Here is a 25,393-nt window from a genome sequence, read left to right as displayed (position 1 = left end):
TACACCTATGAACTAGGTGCCATTATTTCCCACTACCCATGTACTATGTATATGACCCACTGCCTCATTTCTTATAAAAAGTGCCATGGAATCTTTATGGATTGCTATGTCCAGGACTTAAAAGCTATATCTTACCTGACAGATGGAATTTCCAACTAGTACCATTAATATCATGATGAACTAATGGTGACAGATATTGCAATCCCATGATATCTTTGGGGACCAAATTGTATTAAGTTTATGTATCACTGTGGACCAGACGTATGCAACTTCATGGTGGGTGGGTTGCCACAACTCCTCCAGGAACTAAAAACAGTTGTGATTGTGTGATTTAAGGTGAATCAGATAAGTTGTAACCCTCCAGAGAGGTACCACCCCCTGGGGAAGCTTGCACGTACTGATTCAAATGGGTTTTTCCAGGGATAAAAGACAAAGAAAGGGCTTCTGGCAGAAAAAGGCTACATTTAAACTGACTCAGGGACTCCTTTCTGATCCCGCAAATAGGCGAGACTTTTTGGTTTGGCAGGGGCCCCCGGGCATGGTGGAAGGGTTGGAAAGTCTTTGGTCTCACAACACTGATGGGAAACTCGTGGCATATTTAGGGTATGATTAAATCTATGTATTGTTTTTATTATGTTTTCTCTGGAATGCTTTTTCCTTAAGAATTAATGTGCTTGCTTAAAAGCAGCTGTATGTTAATTTGTAACTGCTGGCAGTATGCTGGTCATAGCTAGGGGTCTACCAAATTCACGGGTCCATTTTGATCAATTTCATGGCCATAGGATTTTAAAAATCATAAATTTAATGATTTCAGCTATTTAAATCTGAAATTTCATGGTGGTGTAGTTGTAGGGGTCCTGACCCAAAAAGGAGTTGTGTATGTGAGCAGGTCACAAGATTATTGCAGGGGGGGGGGTGTTGTGGTACTGCTACCCTTACTTCTGCAGTGCTGCTGGCAGTGGCACTGCCTTCAGAGCTGGGCAGCGGGAGGGAAGCAGTTGCTGGCTGGGAGCCGAACTCTGAAGGCAGATAAGCTACCAGCAGCAGCACAGAAGTAAGGATGGCATGATATGGTATTGCCACCCTTACTTCTGTGCTGCTGCCTGCAGAGCTGGGCCCTCAGTCAATAGCTGCCACCCTCTGGCCACCCAGCTCTGAAGTCAGTGCAGAGGTAAAGATGGCAATACTGCGACCCCCCTAAAATAACCTTTTGACCCAGCTGCAACTCTCTTTTGGGTTAAGACCCCCAGTTTGAGAAATGCTGGTCTCCCCCATGAAATCTGTATAGTATAGGGTAAAAGCATACAAAAGACCAGATTTCATGATCCATGACGCATTTTTCATGGCCAGGAACTTGGTAGGGCCCTAGTCATAGCCCTCAGAGAGAAAGCAAGGCACAGGTGCTGGTCTTTAGGCAGACTGGCTTGCTAGGGACATCACACTGTAAGGCAGGGAGCTGTGCCGCCTTGAAACCCCTGGTCAGAAGCGACTGGGACAAGGGTCCCTGCCCAGAGACAGGTCTCCAGCTCTCACCCATCAGGGCACTCCTGCAGTGGACCACAGAGGCAGAGGGAGATACAGGTTCAGTTACCTTGAAACTGTGAGACCAAGCCAGAGGGAAAATTGCTTTGGACTGGGGATTCAGTATGTAGCAATCAGTGCTATCATACACAGTTACCTTCTTTTGTTGTTAAATGTCAATATTTATTTTTCCAGTTTACCTGTGGCCAATATAACGTACACATTGGTTTTAAATTCAAGTTGGACCTTTTTTTCTGGTTTCCTTTTTACATAGTGATGTAATACGGTACTTCTGCCTCCTCCCAACTTACAGAGCCCCCACCATGGACTTGACATGCAGGGGTTTCTGTAAACCCAGTGGCAGGGAGAGCATAGGGCAGAGTTATAGGTCTTCATTTACATTAGTGGGGACAGGGTGGGAAGAAGAGAGTATATCAGCTTAAAAGATGCTGTTTAAATTCTGATCGTAGTGATTAGCTAGTATTTCTGTACATTTGGAAGAAGCTTATAAAATGGATGTTGGACTATAACAATTTAGATCTGAGGTGATCCCACTTCTGAACAATGGTATAACAAGCTGACTACTTCTACTCAGTGGTTTGAAGTGACACATGGGGCCAGATTCTCAGTGGGTATAAATCAGTGTAGTAAGTTAAGCTACTCCAGGTTATACCAGCTGAGGACTGTTGTATTAATTTAGATGGAGTAAATGGGCCAAAGGTGTTAACATAACTCAGTCACTATCCAGCATTAAAAAAAGTTCAGGGCTTGGTATAGAGATCTCAGCCTGCTTAATACCTGGCGCAAACGCCATTACAAATCTTTAAAATCTTTTATTAAAGATACAGAAAAGGAAAATCAGTTACAGCATTTGAAATGTATTGAATAAGGCTTTTGTTTAAAAACCATCCCTTGTTCCCTTTCCCTCGAGCTGGCGAGTTTTTAAGGGGAGGAAACCCCTTGTTTGACAGTCTTATTACCTTCCATCTTTGATACCATCTAAGTTCCCTTTTGTGTGTGGGGGGGAGGTGTTACTTGAAATGGCCTGGACTCCGCAATGTTCCCTCTGTCCTACGTCCATGTGCAGAATGAATTTTGCTATGTGCACCAATATGGAGGTGATGTGTGGCAGAGGCGGTGGGGTGGGGGTGGGGGTGAGGGCTCTGGCTGTGGGTGCAGGCTTTGGGGTGGGGCTGGGGATGAGGGTTTGTGGTGTGGGAGCGGGCTCAGGGCTGGGGCAGAGGGTTGGGGTAAAGGGGTCAGGGGTGGGGCCAGAGATGAAGGGTTTGGGGTGCAGGCTGTCCCAGGGCTGCAGGAGGGTGGGGGAAGGACTCTCCCCAGCCCTCTCTTGCCACTGAAGCCTAGGGCCAGGGGAGAGGCGCCCCTCCCTGTCTGCGCAGCTCTTGATAGCCTGCTGCACGGCCATGCAACTTAGAGGGAACTTAGACCTAGAGCTGTTCTTGTTGCTTATTTTGTTTTGTTTGAAGTCTGATCCCATTTCATCTCAGGTGGTGGTTGGGATTCAGCTGGAGCCAGCAGAGGTAGTGCTGTTTTATTTGGGTCCTGTCTCTGGTTAGGACATCTCTCAGGATTAGGATGCAGAAGGTCTGGGGTCACATTGAGGTGGCAATCACAATGGTGAAGCTCGCTCCAGTAGCCAGTTTTTCTCCCCAAAGTCTCTTTCTTTAAGGATCCACTAAGGGAATGGTGGATGGAATATCCCATCCCCTCATTCATGTGCCTGCCAGTTAGATCTAGTTTTCCACATACAAATTTTGGCTCACTGATTTGATGCCATACTTTTCTTGTTTCCCAGGCATGATCTTAACAGTCCTTGAGTTATATCAGTAGGCCTTTTTATTTGGATTAGTTGAGTCGGTCTCCATTTTGTACCTTTTCCCATCAACATTTATTATTATGGGTTACTGAGACATCTTATGAGTTTTCACATACCCTTTTACAGTTGAGCTCACAATTAGGGTAAATTTTTAGGCCCAGTTATCACTGCAGGACTTGGCCTGTAAATCAGAATGATGTGGACTGAATTAGCCGTATAAATGAAAATGAGAGGTCAAATTACACTATAGCCATTTAAGTTAATTGAATCTACAAGGAGACATACATGGTGAAATCAGAGGCAGGTGGTAGAGTGAAATTAACATAAATGAACAAGAACATGTTAAAACCGCAAAGCTATAGAAAACAATGTTAACTATGTCAATACAGCTTATTTTAAAGATCTGTCCAGTTATCCTTAGTGCAGAAAAAGGGCGGGGAGGAGTGGATGAGAACAGAGGAAATATTGTATTTTTATATTATATTTGAACAACCAGTTTGGCTTGTTAGAATATTTCTGACACACCAGTTACTCATATTGCACATGGTGTGATTTAAGTGTAGATACACTTTTAATTCTGCTCACTAGCCAAGTCTAGTATTTGGCTGTTTTATTGTATTACAGATGGGTTTTTCTGTTTAAAGTGTTCCAAAATCTTGCTGTTAAAATAGTGGCTAATATTTTCAAAACTCTTCATTTAGCTACAAGTAACACAAATTTTCAGAGTTCTCATTTTGGGAGATAAGGATGTTTCTAGATCCAGAAGTGTGTTCTAGTCCCACATCTGAGTTCAGAAGGTTTCACTACATTGTTTCTATAATACACGTGTTGTACAAGTATGGTTCTACATATCCTATGTAGAAGGTAGAAAAGGCTGCATGATTCTGTCCTATGGCTGTTGATGATGCTACTTGTAACAAAAGAAAAAAGTTGAATCCCTGTGGGTAGGTGCCTGGAGGGATGTCTGTTTTTCCATTGAAGGGTATAAAGAATTTAGAATTTGGTTGAAGAAAACATGAGATCCATGCTGTAAAAAGAACTGTGTAGGTCTTGCTTTGTAGACCTTGGCCTCTGAGCTCCTGGCCAAGCCAGAATACTCACATTGTGATTTTTCACATGCTAGTCTGTCAGCCTGGGCTGCGAGACTCACTCCTAGCAGCTGTGCAGACATACCTTAAGAGGCAGTCATGGGGAATGGGTGCGGGGCCCTAAGGTGGCTTTAAGCTACCTTTGTGTCCTCCTGATCCTGGACTGTGCTGGGGCCTCCAGCATAAATCACATAGCTCTGGAGGCTTGTCTGTTATGGCAGCCTCCCAGCTATACTCTTGTGGCCCCAGCGCTGCCCAGAATCTCTTCACTGTTGTATGCTGTAATTCTAACCTGACAACTTTCAGTCATGACCAGGATATGGACATTCATGCCTAGTGGTAGGAGCAGGAGTCGTACCTAGTGGTTAGAACAGAAGTCAGTAGCTGTAGATGCCAGAGCCCGGTTCAGATTTGGGTTACCTGAAGTGAGGAAAGGCAGGAGCAGGGCTGGGACCAAGGTGGGCACAGGAGCTATCACAGCCATGAGCAAATGCTTTGAGCAGCTGGTGAACTGTTCCTGGTGGGCTTGAGAGCCCGTCTGCTGACTCTTCCAACCACTCAAGCTGTGCAACCAGTCAGGTGCCCTGCTGAAGCTCAGCTGTGCTCATGAGGTTACCAGGATACTGCCTTTGCTGCAGGCCCCGATTGCTGACAAGCATGCCACCTACACAAGGATTTGCAAGGGGGTCCTCAGACGGAACCCTTATGGCTTTCTCTACAGTGCCAACGCTGGGAGATTCCGCCCCAAACCAGCTGTGAGTCCTTTAGGGCCCTTTATGAGGCTCCAGACTTTTTACCTCGCATAAAATGCCAGGAGTGAGGTTGTGGATCTCACCTGAACTTTTTATGTTTTCCTAGCTGTAACTGATCTGCCCACAGTGACAGAGCGGTCCCTTTCCTGAGGGATTACAACTAACAAAAGCATATCTACACATTCTACCAAATGTGAAGAGGTAGCTTTAATTGCGCCTTTTAATATGAAATAGCTAATATTAATCTGCATTGAATTTCAGCTGTCCTATTGTTGCTTACGTGGCCAATCCTTGACATACTATTAGTAACCTCCTTTCTGTGCTGAAAATTGGCCATTGACTGCCCCATTCCTTTCCTTTATTAAACAGTTTTTAATCAATGGACTGGAACTCAAACCATAGTTACCAAATTTCCTTGCAGCCTCTTGTTAGGGAAGTTGTTACTTAAAATTTGTTTACACTTTCCAAGGATTTTATCTCCTTTTTAAAATAATCTTTTTCAAAGAATTCAGAATGATGAGAGGCGCATGACTGGTCCATACACTCTCCCTATTAGTCTGAACATACTGTACACATTTAGGTACTTTAAGTGTCTTTTAAGCAGTCTCACAAGTACTGATCCTGGGCCGGGGGACGGACACCTTACTGATCTGTAATTCCTATGGTCACCATCCATGTCTTTTTAAAAGATGGGTGCAATGATGGTGACCCTCCTCTCTTCCTGTAGCGTAGCTGTGTTAAATAATAAATTGTACACATCTTTGGTAGGAGCTCAGGGACTTCTTCCTTTAGCCCTTTCAGAACTTTGGAATGTATACCATCTGGTTCTGGTGATTTATTATAATTCACTTGGAAGAGCCCAAAAACTAGGGTAAATCAGTTCCATGTGGAAAGGCAAGGCTAATAGATCCTGTCTTCAGAAGCAGTTTCAGGATAGTTAATCCACAGAGTATTCCCTGTCCTTATTTAGAGGAGTAAAACAAATAAAAGTAGTAGTTCTTCACTCAGCGCACAGTCAACCTGGGGAACTACTTGCCTGAGGAGGTTGTGAAGGCTAGGACTATAACAGGGTTTAAAAGAGAATTATAGGAAATTATAGGAAAACAAATATAATATGCCAAGAAATGCACTTCCAAAGCATTTTGGAACTTCTGTGGGTATCATTCAGCCTCATCCTACTACATAAAATGTGCAGTGATTGCACAGCAGTGTACTCTTCTCACATTTTATTGCTTACAGGTGGGCCTGGTGAGTGTTAGTGCTACAGCTAGGAAAATCTTGCACAGCTGTGCTCTCCAAAACCTTGATGCTAACTGAATGATCCCCTCACTTCCCATTTAACTAATTAAGCCAAGAACCTGCCAACATTTTCATTCAGTAGATCAATTCCTTCTCATGGACCCACCTTCCTCTAGCAATACCAAGGTACTGCTTGATTGTTTTTTAACTCACAGGCAGCAGAACTGAGCAGTCTGGTATTTGCCTTCTCTCCTACATTCTTTATGGAAGAAGTGAGGATGCTTTTTCATTCCTCTGCTGGCCAGGTTGCATAACCTGATGAAGCGAAGGAAAGCAATGTAGGACACATTTGCACCTCACACTACATCTTCAAGTTACGAAGCTGTATGATCTTCAAGAAAACAGTCTTATGGGTATACATAAATATATATTAGTCTAAGGAATTTATTTTCTAGGACTTAAACAGATTTGCTTGTTTTAAATAGTTTTATGTCTGACATAGGTGTTACAAACATAGCTTCCCCACACTGGAAATGCACACCTTATGCTTAGATTCCCAAACCATCTCCACTAAAAGATGCACAACCTGCAACTTGTGTATCAGGATCAGCTCAAAGCTTGATAAAAATTCCCCCCAGCTAAGAACCAGTTACAAAGAACTTTCGTCACAGAAAAGTGAATATACAAAAAGGCTAAAAAAATGTTGGTTTGAAAAGGTGCTTTCAGAATTTACTGTACACATCGTAACAATTTATAAGTTGCTTCTACATGCAGGAAAGATCTTACATTTGGTGTAAAACATTTATACACATTCTTTACAATTTGTACATATATTTAAATGGCTGTATCAAACACTGCTCTATGGAATTTGGAAGAAAACTAAATTGAGGGAAAACAATGTATTTATAAAATATGAACAAAACCCATGCTACTAAAGAGCATCTGGACTCAGGCTTAGTGATTTTTTGTTTTCATGTTATTCAGGCAGATCCAGATTTTTCTTTTATTGTAAAAATATTTCACAAAAATAACAGCAATACACAACATAGTAAGGCAACAATAGAATCAAGAGAATGTACCCGTCACTTAACATGGCTTTGTGGGTAAAATAAATTATTCCTTAAGTTGTTTATATTTGAGGGAAGATTTTTAGCAAAAGCTGCAGTTTGGCATCCTGGCTTGCTTGTGGCATTAAGTGAAATATTGGACGGTAACTATATATAAGTTTGCCTAAAGTGTAGTTGTTTAGTGGCACTTTGTTAGTAAAGACAATAACTGTGCCATTCATGTGCGGTGAACATCATACCTCATTTGCAACTACAATATTATTTTTAATAACTTATTTGCCACACATCTCGGATTTTATTCAACACCTCGGAGGTCTTGGTTCAGTTTGCACTAGAATTTCCCCCCCCCCCCCCTTCCTTTTAGTGGCTGTGGATTTTTTTTTTTTTTTTTTAGATGAATGGGAGCCAGTAGCATGTTGTGCTACTATGTGAAAACCTGAGTTGGGTAGTAATCTGGGGACTCCTGTCACTTGGGGTCAAAAGTGACTGGAAGTGTCATCTCTGCAGATACTCTGACTTCTGTTGGGCAAAGGGGAAGATGATGGCCAGGACACAGCACTGAGTACCCTATTAGAGGTAGCCCATGGCTGAATAATATTTAATGGAGTCAGACTGCTGGTGTGAAAGAATATTTTTCCAGTTTCCTGGAATGGCTCTTTCCTTGGTTAATGTTTCTTCTTTGCACAGTGCATGGCAGGAAGGGAGGGAGGGCCCAACATACACAAGCTCTAAGGCTTTGTTCCACAGGAATGGAATATTAAGTAATTATGGAAAAAAGTGAACAATTTGCCAGCCATCATGTTATGGAGACTGTGCTGGAAGTACATGTTGGAAAGCATAACCATATAGAGCAAAATGGTCACCGAACAAAACAATCTTAAGAGTTTATCTTGAGTGTGCAACTGAAACATACATGAACTTTACATAACTGCTGAAAGGAATTCCAACAAAAGGCTGAATGGTATATAAGGAAAATAAAAAATATAAAAACCATCTTTTTCTGATTTACTCACTTTTTTTAAATGAAAAAAATACCTCATCATCTGACATTAGTTAAGAGTAAACTGGAAGAAATTATGACAAACCATGAATCTGTTTATAATCCATGGAAATGCAGACTAGTTTGACAATTTCAAGCCCTACAACTGAGAGCATTTTCTAGCAAGAGACAGCTTTTGTTTAAAAAAAGATAGATATGGAAGTAGAGTGTTCAAGATAAATATATACCTAAATAACTGGTGCATTTAGGCTGAAGTAGTAATCATCAAATTATTTTCACTCTTTTTGCAATTCAGATTTTGTTTTTTTGGCTGGCAAAGACTAAATGTGGAGAACAGTAAACATCTTAAATTATTTTAACTGTTTTTTGCAGTTCAGATTTTTTTCCTTTTGGTGTGGTGTTTTTTGGTTTCTTGGATGGCAAAGACAAACTTTTTAGTCGCATTGCCCCCAAATCAGAAAAGCACTTCGGAGTTGTTCTTCGTTATCCATCCCAGTTTATTTCTACATCACCGGAAAGCGGCCAAGTGCCTGCCTCAGTTTTTGTGCAATCTGGAACAAACAAACAGAACACATGAATAGCATGACTACTTTACATATTTAAATTACATAGCTTTCATGCTCATCTTAGAGCTCTCTGCCAAGAAAATTTCAGTTGATTCATTCCTCAAATATTAAATGTTCAAATTAGGAAAACAGTGTTAGTAGATGCAGTGCTTTCCTACCCCAGTTAACGATTCTGTATATTTATAGTGTTCATGAAAGATATCGGATTGACAGCTCTGGACTCTCCATACCTCTAGCTAGTGACAGAACACAAGATGGCCAGTGCAAGGTTCCTACACTGTTGTACCAATGTGCCTTAGCCCTGACTTGGAGGGACACTTCAGTGGCAAGAGGTTCGGTAATTCTTAAGGCCCATTTGGTGCTTTTTTGCAGAGACCCCATAGTTGCCAATTAGCGCAATTTGATGTGATGCTTTTTGTGACATGTCCAGTAGCAACTGCAGTGAGACAAACAATTATTTAGACTGAAGATCCACCTAATAGCAACAACCATTTCTGCTCACCCAGGGGCAAAAGGTTTCATATTCCATTACAAAGCCTTTGAGCTGTTCAGTTCCTCTCTTTTGTAACTAAAAATAATTTTTTAGACTCTTAAGTGGCTTTAACCACAAATATTCTGGTATAAATTCAGAGGGGCATCTGAGCATAGGAGTCTCAGTTCAAAAAACTTACAATTTCAAGACGTTCCCACACCATGCATGTTACACCAAATAAAACCCATTCAAGGTCCCATCCTCCTATACTACTAGTAACACACTGAGGGATTGAAAGAAGTGGGCCAAGAGCAGCAAGAAAAGGGAGTTGAGTGTGTAAATTAGAGTAAGCTTACTTATACTTTAAGCCACATCATCTTCTGGCTCCTCAAAATGTAAAACAAATCATTTTGAAACCACTTACAAATATGCAAGTCTGAAGTAGGTCTAGGAGTCTGAGACAAAGGGAAAAAGGGAATAAGACCAAGACAAAAAATGGGAGCCTAAAGTTGTCTCTAATTCTGTATTTATGGGAATTTAGGGAACATGCCCTGAGGGAATAAGACAGTGGTGTGCAGGAAACTCCACACAAGCATAGGACCCAGAAGTAGGCTGTTTCCTCTTCTGGACCCTGGGAAGTAGGGGGAGGGGTGTCTGGGCTGGGGGGAAAGGGGGCAAAGCTGGGTTCTGGGAGGAAGTGTCTGCACTGGATGGGCCCTGTGGCTGGGTTCTGGGAGGCGGGTGGAGGTTCAGGTATATTGGCTAGGAGAGGGGCTCCATGGCTGGACTCAGGGGGGGGGGTTGTGGGTGTCTGGCTCCCCAGCTGGGCTTGGAGGAGTGGAAAAGAAACAGGAACTGGGTTGTCCTAGGGGTTTCTTTAACTCTAACTCTTTCTCTTCCCCTCCCCCCGCCAGGAGTAGAGAGTGAATGAGTGTCTTTATTGTTACAGGTATTTTGAAATAAATTACCAAATTGAAACTGGCATGATTATGTAGTGTTCATTTGACAAATACAATTTGCAGAATTTTAAAATATTGTGTGCAGAATTTTTAATTTTTTGGTGCAGAATTCCCCCAGGAGTAAAATATCCCTGAAGGAAGGAACTATATCTCTATGCTGCTTGAATTCTGAGGGGTGAAGATTTCTAAGCATAAACAAGAGCTCCCCAGGGCTTGGCCTGGGTTAGCCCTGAAGGACATACGAGCTTGCATATTACAGTATCTTCTGTTACCCTTTTGGATCATTAGACTAACTCTTGTCGGTATGTATATTTACCTACTTTAATCTTGTAAATAGCTAATTTCTTGTCTTAGTTGTCTTTTGTGAGAGATGTAGGGTACAACTGACTTGGGGTAAGTGACTTTTTTGGGACTCTGAGTAACCTGGATATTGCTGTGATTTCTGGTGTAAGGGACCATCTATCACAAAGGCAGGCTTACCTAGGTGGCAAGATAGACAGTCCTCTTGGGTACTCCAGTCTAACTCCATGTTACAGCTCTTATAGTGCTTGAGGAGTGGACACTTAATACTTGGTGAAATCTAAGTATAGAACGTACAACCAGTTTGGGGTTTGTGCCCTGGTTTGTAACGCTCTGCTCTGAGGCTGGTTGGTACTCACGCTCCTGAGCCACTCCAAACAGCTTGACAATGGGAATATCAGCGCAAGCTAGATACACACTTAATTCAAGACCATTTGCTTTCCTTTCAGTAATCTATTAAGTTCTGGTTTTAGAATTTCATATTGATCACCTAAAGGAACTTGAAGGGTAGTTATAGGAACTAACAGCCAATTAATGCCCTGCTGAAGTTCAGCAATAAAAACGTTTAACTTTAATCCTAATAGATAAAGATTCAAACCATAACAGTGTATTGTTTCTTCAGTATTTGGACAATAGTCATTTGCTCAGGCAGTGATGCAACTTTGTTTAAATTAAAAAAAAAAATGTCACCCATTAAAGCTTAACTCTTTAGGCTAAGAAGGTCTTGAGTTCCTGCCAGCAAATGTGGATGCAACTTACATTACTACTTGGTGGATGAGAATTCTTGAACTAATATCAAAAAGGGAGACATACACATAAACCCATGCATGCTTGGATTTAACAGACTGGCTAGGTGTGATCTGTCATGCACACTGGGTGGTTTTTCCAACACACACACACATGACTGTAATGTCTGGACAATAATTTTAATCAGTTAGACGTTTCTGAGGGAGTCACTTAGCTGCCAGTTACTATTTTACTCAAGAACATACCATTATTGCATGTTCCCATGTGTTATTCATAGTATTAATAGTTAGTCTGGCCACTTGCCATTAAACTGGTAGGACCCAATTCTCATTTACGCTAAAGCTATTTTACACCAGCCTGGCAGTATGGGGTGGGGGTTGTTTAATTTGCAGTTTTGGCCACATTCACCCAGGAGAGAGCAGGGGTAATGCTAACTGCACATACCCCTGAGCCTGCTGGGGCAGCTGCACTAGAGAGTGAAATCACCTTGCTGGCAGATAGGGGATCATTATCACCACCCTTCTCTGTGTGATTCTGTCAACAGACAGCTGTAAAATCTGGTAGCACTACCTATTAAAGTTGCCCAACACAGTAAGACTCTGTTTTTCAGTTGTATGCCAAACTTTAACCACTTGGGCTGAAATTTCCCAGGCTGGGTTTCTGTCGCAGGCTGAATCTTTTTGAAAATGTCAGTGAAAATGGTTTAGCGATTTCTAGGAATGAGCTGACATAAAAATACATTGTTACACACATGTTAAAAAATTCTAGCAACCTTTTCTTTCAAGAGCTTATGCTTTGGAACAGAGACTTAAAATTAGGCAGTGTTTGGTCTTTTGTATCAAGAATGGGCCTTTTGCTGTCCCCATGAAAATCCAACCAAATTTGGTAAAACTAAGCCTTTGAGTTCCTCTGTAGCATGGGGCACAGGTCACTTGAGGGAGGATTCTCTGCTCCTTGAAGTCTTTAAACCACGACTTGAGGACTTCAATAGCTCAGACATAGGTGAGGTTTTTTGTAGGAGTGGGTAGGTGAGATTCTGTGGCCTGCGCTGTGCAGGAGGTCAGCCTAGATGATCAGAATGGTCCCTTCTGACCTTAGTATCTATGAATCTATGAAAATCGCAATTCACACATGCCCACTAGACATGTAAAAGTTTAACAGCTAAACTCTCTGAAGATTCAGTCCTCAATGTGTATGGTCAATCCCTCCTATCTCCTAGTGCTCCCTTGACTGCATCACCGTCCTGACAGGGCAACTGAGCATGCTCCAGCCATCAGGGCCTAACCTGTAATAGCTGCTCCTCCCTGCTGCTCTGGTCCAGACACCAGAACAGAGCAGGGAGCCGGTCCCCTGTGCTCCCAATGATCCCCTACTGGCACCCAGGCAACAGAGAGGAGGAAGTGGTCTGATATGAATACAGAGGGGGGAAAACTGGACTGGGGGGATGGAAAGTAGGACAGTAATAGTTTAAGACAAAGAGTCTAGGAAAACTGGGCTGGCAGGGAGGAGAGAAACTCTGACTGGGGAATGGGAAGAGGATGGGAGATGGTGTGGAAATCATGGGGGGCAAAGCCAGGAACCAGTTGGTAGTTGGTGGGGGAGTGGTCTCTAAAATCAGATTAGAAGATAGGGGAGACAGACTGTAAACCAATAGGCGGAGGAGGGGCAGAGGAAAAGGAAGACAGATTTGACAAGCAGATGGGGTGCAGCTAAGAAAGGAGACTCAGATGAGGGAAATGGGCAGTGGAGAGAAGACAGATTTGATGAGGAGCCTGGGCAAGAGGCTGAGTGGGACTGGGAGCTGGGAGGGGATGGGGGCAGGAGAAAGGTACTGGGACTGTCTGGGCAAGGAGACTGGGACAAGGACAAGCAGACTGGGAAGACAGAGAAAATGGACCTGGAACAAGAAGCCCGAAGAATGGAGACTGGGACAAGGAGCCAGGGGTGTTGAACAGGCAGAAGAGTGTTCCACTAACACACTCCCCCTTCAGAGCCTGAAAAGAAACCCAGGTTTCTTGAGACTAACCATTCTTCTACTGTCAGGAAATATCCATGAAATCCACTGGCAAAGTGTGTTTCTCATCACCTTTTAGTGCTGGTCCCCACACAAAATGACAATTTATTATTGCTATTAGTTACTCCATTAGTTCAAGTGGCAATAGTCTATGTGCTGTGAATATAAAAGGCTCCTATTCTACTGATGACTCATGGGGGAGGTCAATAAGATGCCACATGATGAAATTTCTGTTGCATCAGTTTGCATTTTGAAAAACTCTAATAAATTATGTACAAATACTACATCAGATTTGTTAAGTGAAGCATTCAAAAGTTAGAAAAAGCCAGAATTAAAGTTGCCTGTGCAAACTTAGCAAGACTTTTGTGTGTATGCATCATTGTAGTGTCTTTCATTACATGATCACATACTAGTTTTTCCACAAGATCCCCCCCGCATTCAGTGCACTGGATGGATGGTGCTCACTGAATGAGCAACTATTCAATAATTAGTTTTTTTCCTTGTTGGTCAATGTACGTTTCTAGGCCTTATTTATTGCACACTAGTCAAACACTAATTAATCTATTTTCACAATGTCTGTGTGATGAGCGAGGGGTATTATTCCCATTTACAGACAGAAAGATGAGACACAGAGATGAAGGTCAAAAGTAGCCACAGATTTTAGGTACTCTATTTGAGATGCCTTGGACTTGATTTTTCAGAGTCGTTAGCATAATATAGCACTTTATACGTTCAATGCATAGCTCCCAGTGACTTCAGTTGAGCACTACAGAAAGGTCTACGAGGCAAGTAATAAGTCTGTCTTCACAACAGGGTTTGAAGAGTGTGCAGTAAATAAAGCACGTGGCCCCATACTGAACAATAAAGGGAAAACAAAATTTACTCCTGAGGGAATTCTGCACCAAAAAATATTCCACGCACGATATTTTACAATTCTGCAAAATTCTGTATATTTGTCAAAACAACACCATTTTCAAATTATTTGCTGACAAATATTTTGAAATAAATTACCAAAATAATTGAAAATGGTCTGATTATATTATGTTATTTTGACAAATAAAATATGCAGAAGCTTGCAGAAATTTAAATTTTTGCAGAATTCCCTCAAGAGTACCAGGGTTCTGTATGGCGCAATCTGGGTGTGGGCAGCTCAGTGGGCCGTCTGGGTGCAGGGGGGAATCTGGGTGCACAGGGGCTTGGTGTGAGGTTCTGGGTGCAGGGGAATGAGACTGAGGGGTGGGGGGGAAGCGTGAGGTGAAGGTGGTTAGGGCTAAGTGGGGGCAGGAACTGGGACTTGGTGGGGTGGAGGTTCAGGATGCAGCTAATTGGGGCTCAGTGGGGTTGGGGAAGGAGTTCTGGGTGCGGGGAACTCCTGAAATGAAGGGAGCTTGGTGTGGGGGTTCCAGGTGCATGGGTGCGGGGAGGGGTCACTGTACAGGGAGCTTCCCCCCCCCCCCCACACACACACACTCTGCACCTGGAACCCTCCCCCCAAGCCTCACCCCTACACAGGCACATCCTCCCCCCACAGTGCATAACTTCCATCAGTCGGGGAAGTTTCTGGGGCTTGATCTGACCCAGCTCTGGTTGCTCCATGCAGGGAAGGAGGTGGTGCAACTCCATCTCCAGACTCCTTCTCCCCAGGTGGGACTAAGATCCCTAGGTGGCCAGGACATCACCAGACCGCTCTCCCCTGAGCTGCTTGAACAGACGTGTCTGAGCTGCCATGAGGAGTGAATGAGCACTGGTGCAGTTTCTCTTTGCTTCCCCACAGAAACCATTTCCTGCAAGGAAGCAAAGGGATTCTGCAGGGGGCAATTTTCTGCTGCGTTGCAGTTGCGCAGAATTTCCCCAGGAGTAAAAATATCAAAGAGCTGCTCATTAAGTGAGCATAAGCATTTCCTAACTTCCAGTGCTTGACTTAGCAGCTTTAATAATGTTATTTTAAAGAAGTCAATCTGAGTGTAATATATTATAAGTTCCATGTGCTGCAAAGTTTTGATTTTGGAAGTCTCTACAGAAAATGTTCTTTCAGTTCATCCTTTGTTCCTGTACTTTTTTGTTAAATTAAATGTAAAACTGACTTTCAAGCAACTGCTTTCAAAGACATGTGCACATGCAGAATGATTAATACCCAGCTAGCGTTTCTGACAGATAAAATAAGTGGCCTCACAGCATGCACTAGAAACCAACATTGATATGCTGTGGCTTACTGTTTCATAAAACTGTGCCTGCTGTTCCAGGTAGAGGCGGATCACGTTATTGTAGTCATAAATCCGGTTACTGTGGAAATGATTCATCTCCGCTGTAATCAAAACACAGGATACAAATTAATTTAGAAAAATGCTTATCAACAAGAGCAATTTCATTAGTTCGGAATAGTTACTGTGTTAACTAGGAGTGCAGTTTTTTTTGTTTTGTTTTTTTAAATAAAATTCAGCACCAAACGCAGTCAGTGCAATTACTGTTACTTTGCACTTTTATAGTATCTTTTCTCCATGGAGCTTACATTACTTTACAAACAAATTAAGTCACACAACAGGGATTCATCAGTCACTGAAATGCAGCCACATTTGGTGTCAATCAACAGTTATATAATAGTACACAGCAACAGAGTTTGCTAAATGAAATAAAAAGGATATTATATCCAATCTAAAAACTGTAGGCAACAATGGGATTACTTAAACTGGAATTTGGCAAGGATGCTGGGGTTAACATCCACATTCTTATGAAAAGTGAAAAGCAGTCATTTTTATTAATTAGTGCAAAGATTGCTGCTGTCAAGTGCCGTCACCCAATACTGTATGGAAACATTGGTTCAGTACTGACTCTGAGGAAAGAGCATCACTTACTGAATCCTCAACATCTTGAATTGCAGCATCTTGGTCTCTCATTCAAATACTGACCCAGCCTGCCTATTTAACTTGCAAGATCTGATAGAATCACAGAATTTAGCAGTTTGGCTTGTGGCTAGGTATGGAAGTAATTCTATAGAACACAATCAATGCCTAGCAGATAAGATCTACCCTCAAGAAACAAATCAATGGCCTTCATTAGTTTTATATCCTGATTCAGGCAAGCACTTAAAAGATTTTGTTTGGGCTGGAAAGTTTTCCGAGTCCAGCTCTCTCCCATAAAGGGCTCCAGCTACTCCTGTTCTTTGAAACTAAAATGTACTTGCACCAACTCAAAGTTTGGCTGTAAAAAACAAGCATTTTGGTACGCAGTAAAATACCATTTGCTTTTTTTCGGACTCGAATTCTCAATAGCAAATGCAGTTGGGGACATTACCTAGAAGTAAATTCTACTAGCAAACCTCCTAGGGAGGCAGCATTGCCTAGTAGCTAGAGTCCTGGACTGAGACTCAGGAAGCCTGGATCCTACTCCTGGCTCTGCCACTGACCTGCTGATGACCTTGGGCAAGTCACTGTCCCATTGTACCTCAGTTTACCCATCTGTAAAATGGGAGGATGCTGACCTACTTTGTAAAGCTATTTGAGATCTGTGGATGAAGAGTGCTACATAAGAGCTAAATATTCTTATTCCTAGTGCAGCACAGGATTTCCCCTTTAAAATTTTCCTCTTAACTAGTCTTTCAGAGTCTGTAACATATTCACTGAACTTCAAGTTTGTTTTACCTTGTAATGCATAAGCCATGGTGCTTACACGCTTCACCATGTTCTGCTTATCCTGTGGTGTTATTTTACTGGTTGCGACTAATTTATCGCTTTCCTTCACTTTTTCTATTGCTCCCTGTTAAGACCAAAATGCAGGATGATTAAAACAACAATCAATTAAAGGTTATCATATTATCTTAAAACAGGGGTTCTCAAACTGGGAGTCAGGAATCCTCAGGGGGTTGCAAGATTATTACATATTAGCCCCCACCCCAAACCTTGCTTTGCCTCAAGCGTTTAGAATTGTTTTAAATGTATTAAGAAGTGTTTTTAATTTATAAGGGGGCGGTCCACACTCAGAGGCTTGCTATGTGAAAGGGGTAACCAGTATAAAAGCTTGAGAACCTTTGGCTTAAAACAACAATTAGACAGACCCATAGCATGTGTACAAATCTGATTTTGCCTTTCAGTACTTTCCCCCAAAATGTGTTTAATTTTAGATATCTTCTGATCATGCCAGTGGGGGGAAATGGCAGAAGACATGAGCACTGATTACAATCACACTGAAACAGGGTTTGATACACAAAAGTTAACATACATATTTATAGGAGGGGATAATAGGCCAAGCTTCCAAAATATAATGGAGTTCTAGATGGACCATATCTAAACACTTCCAGCTTCCAAATGCTTCTAGGACCTATTAGCTATTCATCCAAGATTTGTGCAATGTAAACTGCTTCAAGAGAACTTATTTCTCAAAAGGACCCATTTACTATCAGTGACCTAATGATGTTTATGTAGCCTTTGACTAGTAGGAATATTTAGTCATTTGTACTTTATTTGTGGGAGAATTAAGGTGTGCCTGGCAAATCAGCTACTTAGAATGAGCCCCTTTTTTGTGCTCATACAATTCTTTATACTATAATTTTTTCAGGTATTAATATTGGTCTATTCTTATATCGGATGGTCACATTAGCTTCATTAGTTGTATAAAGGTAAAGGACATTACTAGCCTCCACCGCTATAAACTACTTTTAAGGTTGAATAAATGCTGATGAAAAGCTAGAAATTTCATGATTATTGCTAGAAGAACAATAGTTTTGAAAAAGGCCTTTAAAAAAAATCCCCTCCTCCCCTGAGAATTTCTCATTTGCATAGATTCCATCGCTATCTTCCTACAGGTTTCCAGCAATACTGACATTAGGGGTATGGGCAAACTGAATATCTGAGTGTAGGACAGGCAAAGTATTGATTTTACACATGCACATCCCTCCCTTTTTCTCCCCACTATGCTCCCAAGTTCATCTATCCTGTGAACTCCTCTCCCATCCTTACCCCACCCCCAAAAACAGTTACCTTGTGAGCTCCTATAATGTCAGGGAAGCAACCAAGAAATCCCTTGTATTCATGATTAGTTTCCATCAGAAAATGGAGATCTTTCCTTGGCTAATAAAGAGAATTCAGCAATTATTAAGAAAGAAATATTTATGTCATATTAATGTCAGAAGTTAATAGAAAAAGTTACATATATTGAACAAGAGCTGTAAGGCAAAAAAAATATCCAGAGGCAAAAGAAAAAAAATTATAACATGAGAAAAAGATGATTGTATTTAAAATTTGCTGCCACCAATGTAAAGATCACTAGTTCTAGATAAAGACAAGAATTTATGGATTTTGAAAACACTTTAATGTCCAGTCTTTAGCTGGAATACATGTAAAGGCAGTGAAGATTGTCCCATTATTTTTAATATATAAAGCTATATCAGGGAACAGAAGTTTGGGGGCCTCAGTGAACATAAAATCAATAGGGTAAACACTCAATGCCACTTTTAAAAAGCTTATGTTCCATATTTTACTTAAATTATTGTAGCTAGTAATCTCAAGGTTCCACTGAAGAGTTTTTCCAACCATAGCAGTGACAAAACAAATCATTATATACAAATACAGTGCAGATAAATGTACCCAACCAGCTATTACTTTCAAAAAGTTAAGGTGTTTTAAAAAAAACAAAATCACTTCCTAATGTAACAATGGATTTGAAAATAACTTTGGACTCTGGAGATTAAGCATTACATGAACAGTCAGCAGGTCCTAAAGAAAGCCAAATTTAAGGCCTGAACACTGAGGCAGGTACAGGATCAATTTTTTAAAATTAGGGACTTAAAAGTTAAACCCAATGAAGTAATGAGACAAAACAATACACATGAGGGGCAGCGTGATCTAGACCCAAGCCACTGTCCATACCAATAAAGTTTTTGAAAAATTTCCCATCATTGCTTAATGGCATTAGTAACAGTGGGAGACCTAGTAGACAGCCTGTGCTGACACCACAAAGTCACATTTAATCAGTTGTGGAGATAATCAATTTGATCTCTTGAAGGCCAAGATGTCTGATCCAAAGGAGATCCTTTTCTAGCACCATTCTTTCAGCTGACATAGAGAAGAGAAATAATTTATAATGCAAGTTATTTCTCCTGGGGAAATTCTGTGCCAATGCGCAATGCAGAATTTAATGTTGAGTGTGGAGAATTTGGTTTCCCCCACAGAAATGGGCTGCAGTGCTGCTAGCTGCCACTAGGGGATGGTGGACCTAGCAGAGCCCAGCTTATACATCGAAGATGCTGTGCGGGCCGGAAGAGAAGGCGGAGGAAGGGAGGGAGCTAGAGGGTTCCTAGCAGCTGCAGTTCCCAGCATGCCCCGAGGTGGGGAAACTCCATGCAAGCCTGGGACCAAGCATCAGGCTGTTTCTCCCTCTGGATCCCTGGGCTCTGTGGGGGGAGGGGGAGAGAGAGAGAGAAGGAAGGGGACAGAGAAACAGAAACTGGGTTGTCTTAGAAATCTCTCTCTCTCTCTGTGTGTGTGTGGTTTCAGACATACTTGCTGACAGGTATTTTGAAATAATTACCAAAATAACTGAAACTGGTGTGATTATGTAGTCTTATTATTTTGACAAATAAAATTTGCAGAATTTTAAAATACTATGCACAGAAATTTTTCATTTTTTTGCGCAGAATGTCCCCAGGAGTAAAGTTATTAAAAAACTTAAATTATACGGCAATTTTGAAAAGTGGTATGTAAAAATATTGATTTTCTTATGGATGTAAAAATGTATTAAGTCAAAGTCAGAGCAGAAGGAAAACGTGATCAAATCCCATTGTATGTGGTCATGTAATGTGTATTGGATTGACTTGCATTCTATTAGAGTTTTTATACCTGTTCTGCCACCAGGCTGGCAATTTCTTCATACGTTTTTCCTGCTTCTGTTATTGCTTCATTGAGATCAGATTCTCCTAAAAATATATTTCAAATTAAGGTGGAGTAACAAATTCACAAATACGGTTGCTGAATAAACAAATGGATTTTAAAATCAGGCTAGTGTCGAGTAATGAAAGCCTGTGGGCTGCTGTAGTTATTATATATTTATAAAAAATACACAGAAGAGAAAGGGAGCAAACATTGTCCAATTCTGGTATACTGGTATCATTAGCGAGGGGATGGCTTTTAAATTACTAACGTGATAAAAAGGCATATTTACATATTCGGCATTCAACTTGCACAAGTTAACTAGAGTGACTGGCGCTCCGTGTTTAACATTTTTATTAACAGAACACCTATTTTTAAAATATTTAATTACTGCATTTATAAGGAAGGATAGGGATTGTCAGAAGGTAAGATAAGCCGACTAAAGCAGGTGAAGAACCTGTGTAGACACGTTTTATTAAAATTAGGAGAACAACAAAAACCAAAACCCTATAGTTACAAAGATATGTGCGTCTCACAGTTAATAAATTATGACTTTTCTTTGACGGTCTAACTAGCAGTACTGCTAATCCCAAGCATTCAAAAGTAATGAATCAGGCCCAGGAAAATCATGAGATTTCCAAAAAAAACACAAAACACAAAACAAAAAAACCCACCCCACACATTTTGGGTTATTTCTTCTTTGCCATCTGGTTTCTAAGCCTTTAGGATACAGTTCAGTCACATTTTCAAGCTTTGCTCTTCAACCATGAGGACTAGAGACTTGTTTTTAAAATAAAGGTTGAGATTCTCATGATTGCATGCCTCTAGGAACTGGGGCTTTAAGAAAAATACCAAATACTGTATGAGCTGGTAACACTCATAGCACTACGCAGAACAAAGTGTAATTACCATGAAATTCTGGCTTCTTAAGGCATTTTTGAGTCTTCCCGAAGAATGATTGTAATGATTTTCCATCCTGGCATTAGCTTGTTCAAGTCTTCTTGGCCAACAGAGAGTTATGAAAATGAGCTAGTGGAGCATATCTGGTAGGCTACAAGTAAGCATTATAAGAACTGCACACTATCCCCTTCTAATGAAATGGGATCCCAACTATCTTCTTTTTTTTGGCCTGACAAATGTTTTGACAATATTATTATGGATACAAATACATTGAATATAGGTATTTCTCCATTTTCTGAAGATCTTATTTATTAAAGACAGAACATATTAGTAGCAAGGGCTTAATGTTTGGCAACTGAAGAGATGCACCATAATAAAACTAATTTATGAGTCATATTTTTACTAAAAGAACCAATTTCAAATTTAGCAGCTGCTTTTTCTCACCTGTGTGAACTGATCAGTGTTAGGAACAGAGAGACATATTAAAGTCAGAGTATGTCCTAAAGGAGGAGAGGAAATAAAGGAAGACAGAGTGGCAATCAGATCCAATGTTCAAACCGTTTCATTAGCCTGATTTCAGAAACTGGAGAGCTCCCAGATGTGCACTGCTATAAGCTGCAGAACTTGAGTAATATCTGAATTTCTGGACTTTGATAAGAATGGTGTCTGAGAAATGTTTCTCTTTCTCCAACATTTTAAAAATGTTTAGTCATGCCATTTTCTGCCTGCCTGGAGTTTTGAAATAATAATTTTGAAGGTAGATATCTTCACAATAAAAGACTTCAAGATATGTAATTCAGAGGAGATCCCTTCAGAGGCTTGAACTACAGGGAAAATTTTCAAGGACTGTAATTTCCTAGTTTTGCAATTCCACAACTACATGGGGGAATCTTACTGAACATAAAGACAAGCTGCTGTTTAGGCACCTTTCTCCTGGGCTATATTTGAGACAGAATGGAGCGCTGGTTAAATTAGAAAAAGAAGTTCTGGGTGGTGCTTCTAATGAGGGCGGGGAGGGGGGGAGGGAGAGAGAGAGAAGAGGATCACAAGTTGATTGGCTTTTCAGAACACTAACATTGCCCCTTCCCATCTTAGCAAGGGAGGGTGTGTGTGTGTATGTGTGTTTCTGATTGGGTGGGCAAGGTTATCAGGGACTGCCCCTCACTTTCCTCTTCCTTGTCCATAATGCACCCAAGAAACCTTCATGGATTGGAGCTGGGGAGAGTGGAGCAGAGCATAGCATAGCTATAGGGTGGTGATAGGGCACCCCAACCCGCCTCTTTAGAGGGGAATCAGGGTGTGGAAGATGGCAAGGTACAGGTGGTGTCAGAAGGGGTTCCACAGGCTACCATCAGCAGAGGGCATGAGGTCTTGCTTCTATCCCAACCAAGCTGGTTCACATGATCCTTTCAGTGATAGGAAAGCACAAATACAAGGAAATGTTTTTATTCCTTGTGCAAAATGAAGCAAATGTGTGAAGGTCACCATAGCACTCAGTGATAGAGGAAAAGCTCAGTTCAGGGGAAAGGAGGGTGATTCTCTAGTCCAAGGCAGGACCAGGAGGTAGATATGGCAATGTTACAAAAATCCCCATCTTCATTAAATTAGATACACTGGTTTATTCCGATAGGGCAGACAGGTCAGATGTTAATGGGCAGGTTTTTAATCCCTCATTCTGGGAGAGAGTTCACATTTGGGCCAAGAAATTGAAGCCAAATTGGGGGTTGGACCATGTGGTTAGGGCCAAACACTAACAAGAATTTGTAGCTGAAGTTAGTGGGAAAGTAGGAGGAATTCCAATGCCAAATCTTTGGTTATTCCCTTAACAGGTGAGGCCTCACAGGAATACTGTTTTATTCACTGAAGGCTCCTTAGTGAATCTTCTATTGTGCTTGGTCTGCTACTCATTAAATGCTTTTATGTGCAAGGTAAAATAAATGTGGCTGGGGTGCTCAACTGACAAAGGGTGAATTAGGGGTGAATCTGCCTGAGGGTAGAACTAAGACTTTAGTCTGTGTGATTTTCAGATTAAGGGTTGTTATTACTCAGATATGGCCCTGCCCAGGAGCTGTCCATATTACACCCAGCTTTTGAACTGTTTTGTATAATGCTGGAATGAGCTGTTATTTGTGCAATGTGTTTACCCCAACTGATTACTATTTGAAGCTTCCTGTTCACTAGAGGAGATATGGACCAGGTGAGTGTGTCCAGCTGCAGGGAACCTTTCAGCAGATGGCAGAATGTTTGGGGTTCCCTTTAACCATAAAGGAAAGAGAAAAGGATCCACATGCAACAACTGACATGTTTAGCATAGAATAAGACATAGCAGCAGGGGTTTCACACCTCCCTGGGGATAATTAGCGAGCTTATGGGTGTTGATTCAGGGAACAAAAAGCTCTTAAAAGCAGCAGATCCACTAAAAACAGTTACAGATGATCCTACGGGATCCAAATTTGACTGTAAGGTGGTAATGCCCAGCAGGGCATTCTGTGAAAACCTAGTAGCTTCCCACACAGGTGTTAAACAGCCCTTGTTTGTCACTGTAACAAACAAGATTCGAGAGGAGGGTGGGGCAGGAGAAATGGGGGGGGAATTCCTGAAGGAGTTCAATATAGTGTCATATTAGCAAGCCGACTGGAGATACATAGATACAATTGGTGATAACTCAGGTTTTACATTATCAAGAGGATTGATGTATTCAAAAGTGGCCTAAGGAGTGGCTTGAAATGGGTGTACACATTAGCTACCAGTTAGTAAAGTCTGTGCAGCTAATGCAGAGGTTATGGGCCTGTGTGTTGCACTGTTATTAAATATCTTTTCACCACAAGACAAATTCTTTGTATTGATACTGGTTTTGCCAATGCTCTCAATTTCAGAAGGGCAGATTCTGGTAACTAATGCTGTTTGCTAGTCAAAACTGGTTACCAACACCCTGTTCTCTGTGGAACCATAGCTACTGACAGCCTTAAACACTGGCAGAGAACTCCATTGACTCAAAGACATTCTAGGTTTTCACGGCAGGTTTCATTGAGTTCAGAGTTAGGAAAGACATCCGCCCACGATTGGCCCATTGCCAAAAGCTCCTGGTGGTGAGATATGTGGTGTGACTAGTGCACCACAGGTTGGCAGCATCCACCATGGGGCCAGTCTGTCTGTTGCTAGCTGACAGGATTTGCAGAATAATGTGAGGACTTTTATTAGGGAAACTCGCCCAGGGTGAGAGGACCCAGCATGCAGGTCAGGCACCCCCATAGCCACTCAGATTTGGTTTAGTTAGGGTCTTGCCTAGACTTTGCCATTGTAGAAGGAAAGCAGTTTTATTTAAGGTTTCAGAGTAGCAGCCGTGTTAGTCTGTATTCGCAAAAAGGAGTACTTGTGGCACCTTAGAGACTAACAAATTTATTTGAGCATAAGCTTTCGTGAGCTACCCTTAGTTTCCCTTACACCAAAGAATGCCACAAGTACTGCAGTGTGGTCCCTGTGCCAAAGGAGTACTCTGGAACTGGCTGGTGCATGGCTCAGACAAGGGTCTGTGTTCCTATAGCAGAAACTCCCAAAATAGATCAGACAGCACACAGGACCATGACAGTGTTAAAGGAATGCCTAGATGAATGGGTGTATCCAGTGAAAACTTGGAGGGTGTGCTTGCCTCTGCATATGCATGAGGCAGGCTTTGAGCGTGTGTATTTGGGGGTGTTAGTGAACTGACAAGATCTCAATTTGCTGAATGATCAGAAAGGGATTCTTATCTGGGGCTCAAAGTAAATTCAGCACATACTCTCTTTAGGATTGGTGCAGCCTCCATGGGCATAGATTTTTGGACGTTTCAGGCTATTGAAGATAAGATGTTAGAGAGCCTATATCTATGCGATGGAGGAGTCAGCAGAGCAAGTAGGGAGCATATGTTAAATCCTGTTTCTCATTTTTAGGGGAAATCAGAATTAAATGTAGCTCTTTGGATTTGTGGCTACTCAATGGTACACTGGCTTGATAAGCAGGTGGTTACATCAGCAGACTGGTCTCAGCTGGGCTTCAGAGCCAAAGGTCTCTATACCAGCTTGGCAAGAGCAG

At 41.6% G+C, this 25,393-nt stretch overlaps 1 protein-coding gene across 1 annotated transcript in view; it reads right to left on the bottom strand.

Annotated features, from left to right (window-relative positions):
* Positions 1-7,140: 7,140 nt before the first annotated feature.
* SNX9 (sorting nexin 9) overlaps positions 7,141-25,393 on the bottom strand; it is a 100,049-nt gene continuing 81,796 nt past the window's right edge. The window contains exons 14-18 of the mRNA XM_038394298.2: positions 20,393-20,469; positions 18,536-18,625; positions 17,201-17,315; positions 15,776-15,867; positions 7,141-9,055 (exon numbers count right to left, since the gene is read on the bottom strand). Of these exons, the coding sequence (XP_038250226.1) occupies positions 9,008-9,055; positions 15,776-15,867; positions 17,201-17,315; positions 18,536-18,625; positions 20,393-20,469 (422 nt within the window). The 3' untranslated portion in view covers positions 7,141-9,007. The remainder of the gene's footprint in view (positions 9,056-15,775; positions 15,868-17,200; positions 17,316-18,535; positions 18,626-20,392; positions 20,470-25,393) is intronic.

Source organism: Dermochelys coriacea, chromosome 3 (assembly GCF_009764565.3).
Source record: "Dermochelys coriacea isolate rDerCor1 chromosome 3, rDerCor1.pri.v4, whole genome shotgun sequence".
NCBI classification, from domain to species: Eukaryota; Metazoa; Chordata; order Testudines; family Dermochelyidae; genus Dermochelys; species Dermochelys coriacea.
Note: the sequence above shows the minus strand (reverse complement) of the source record. Positions and strands in the feature narration are given on the sequence as shown.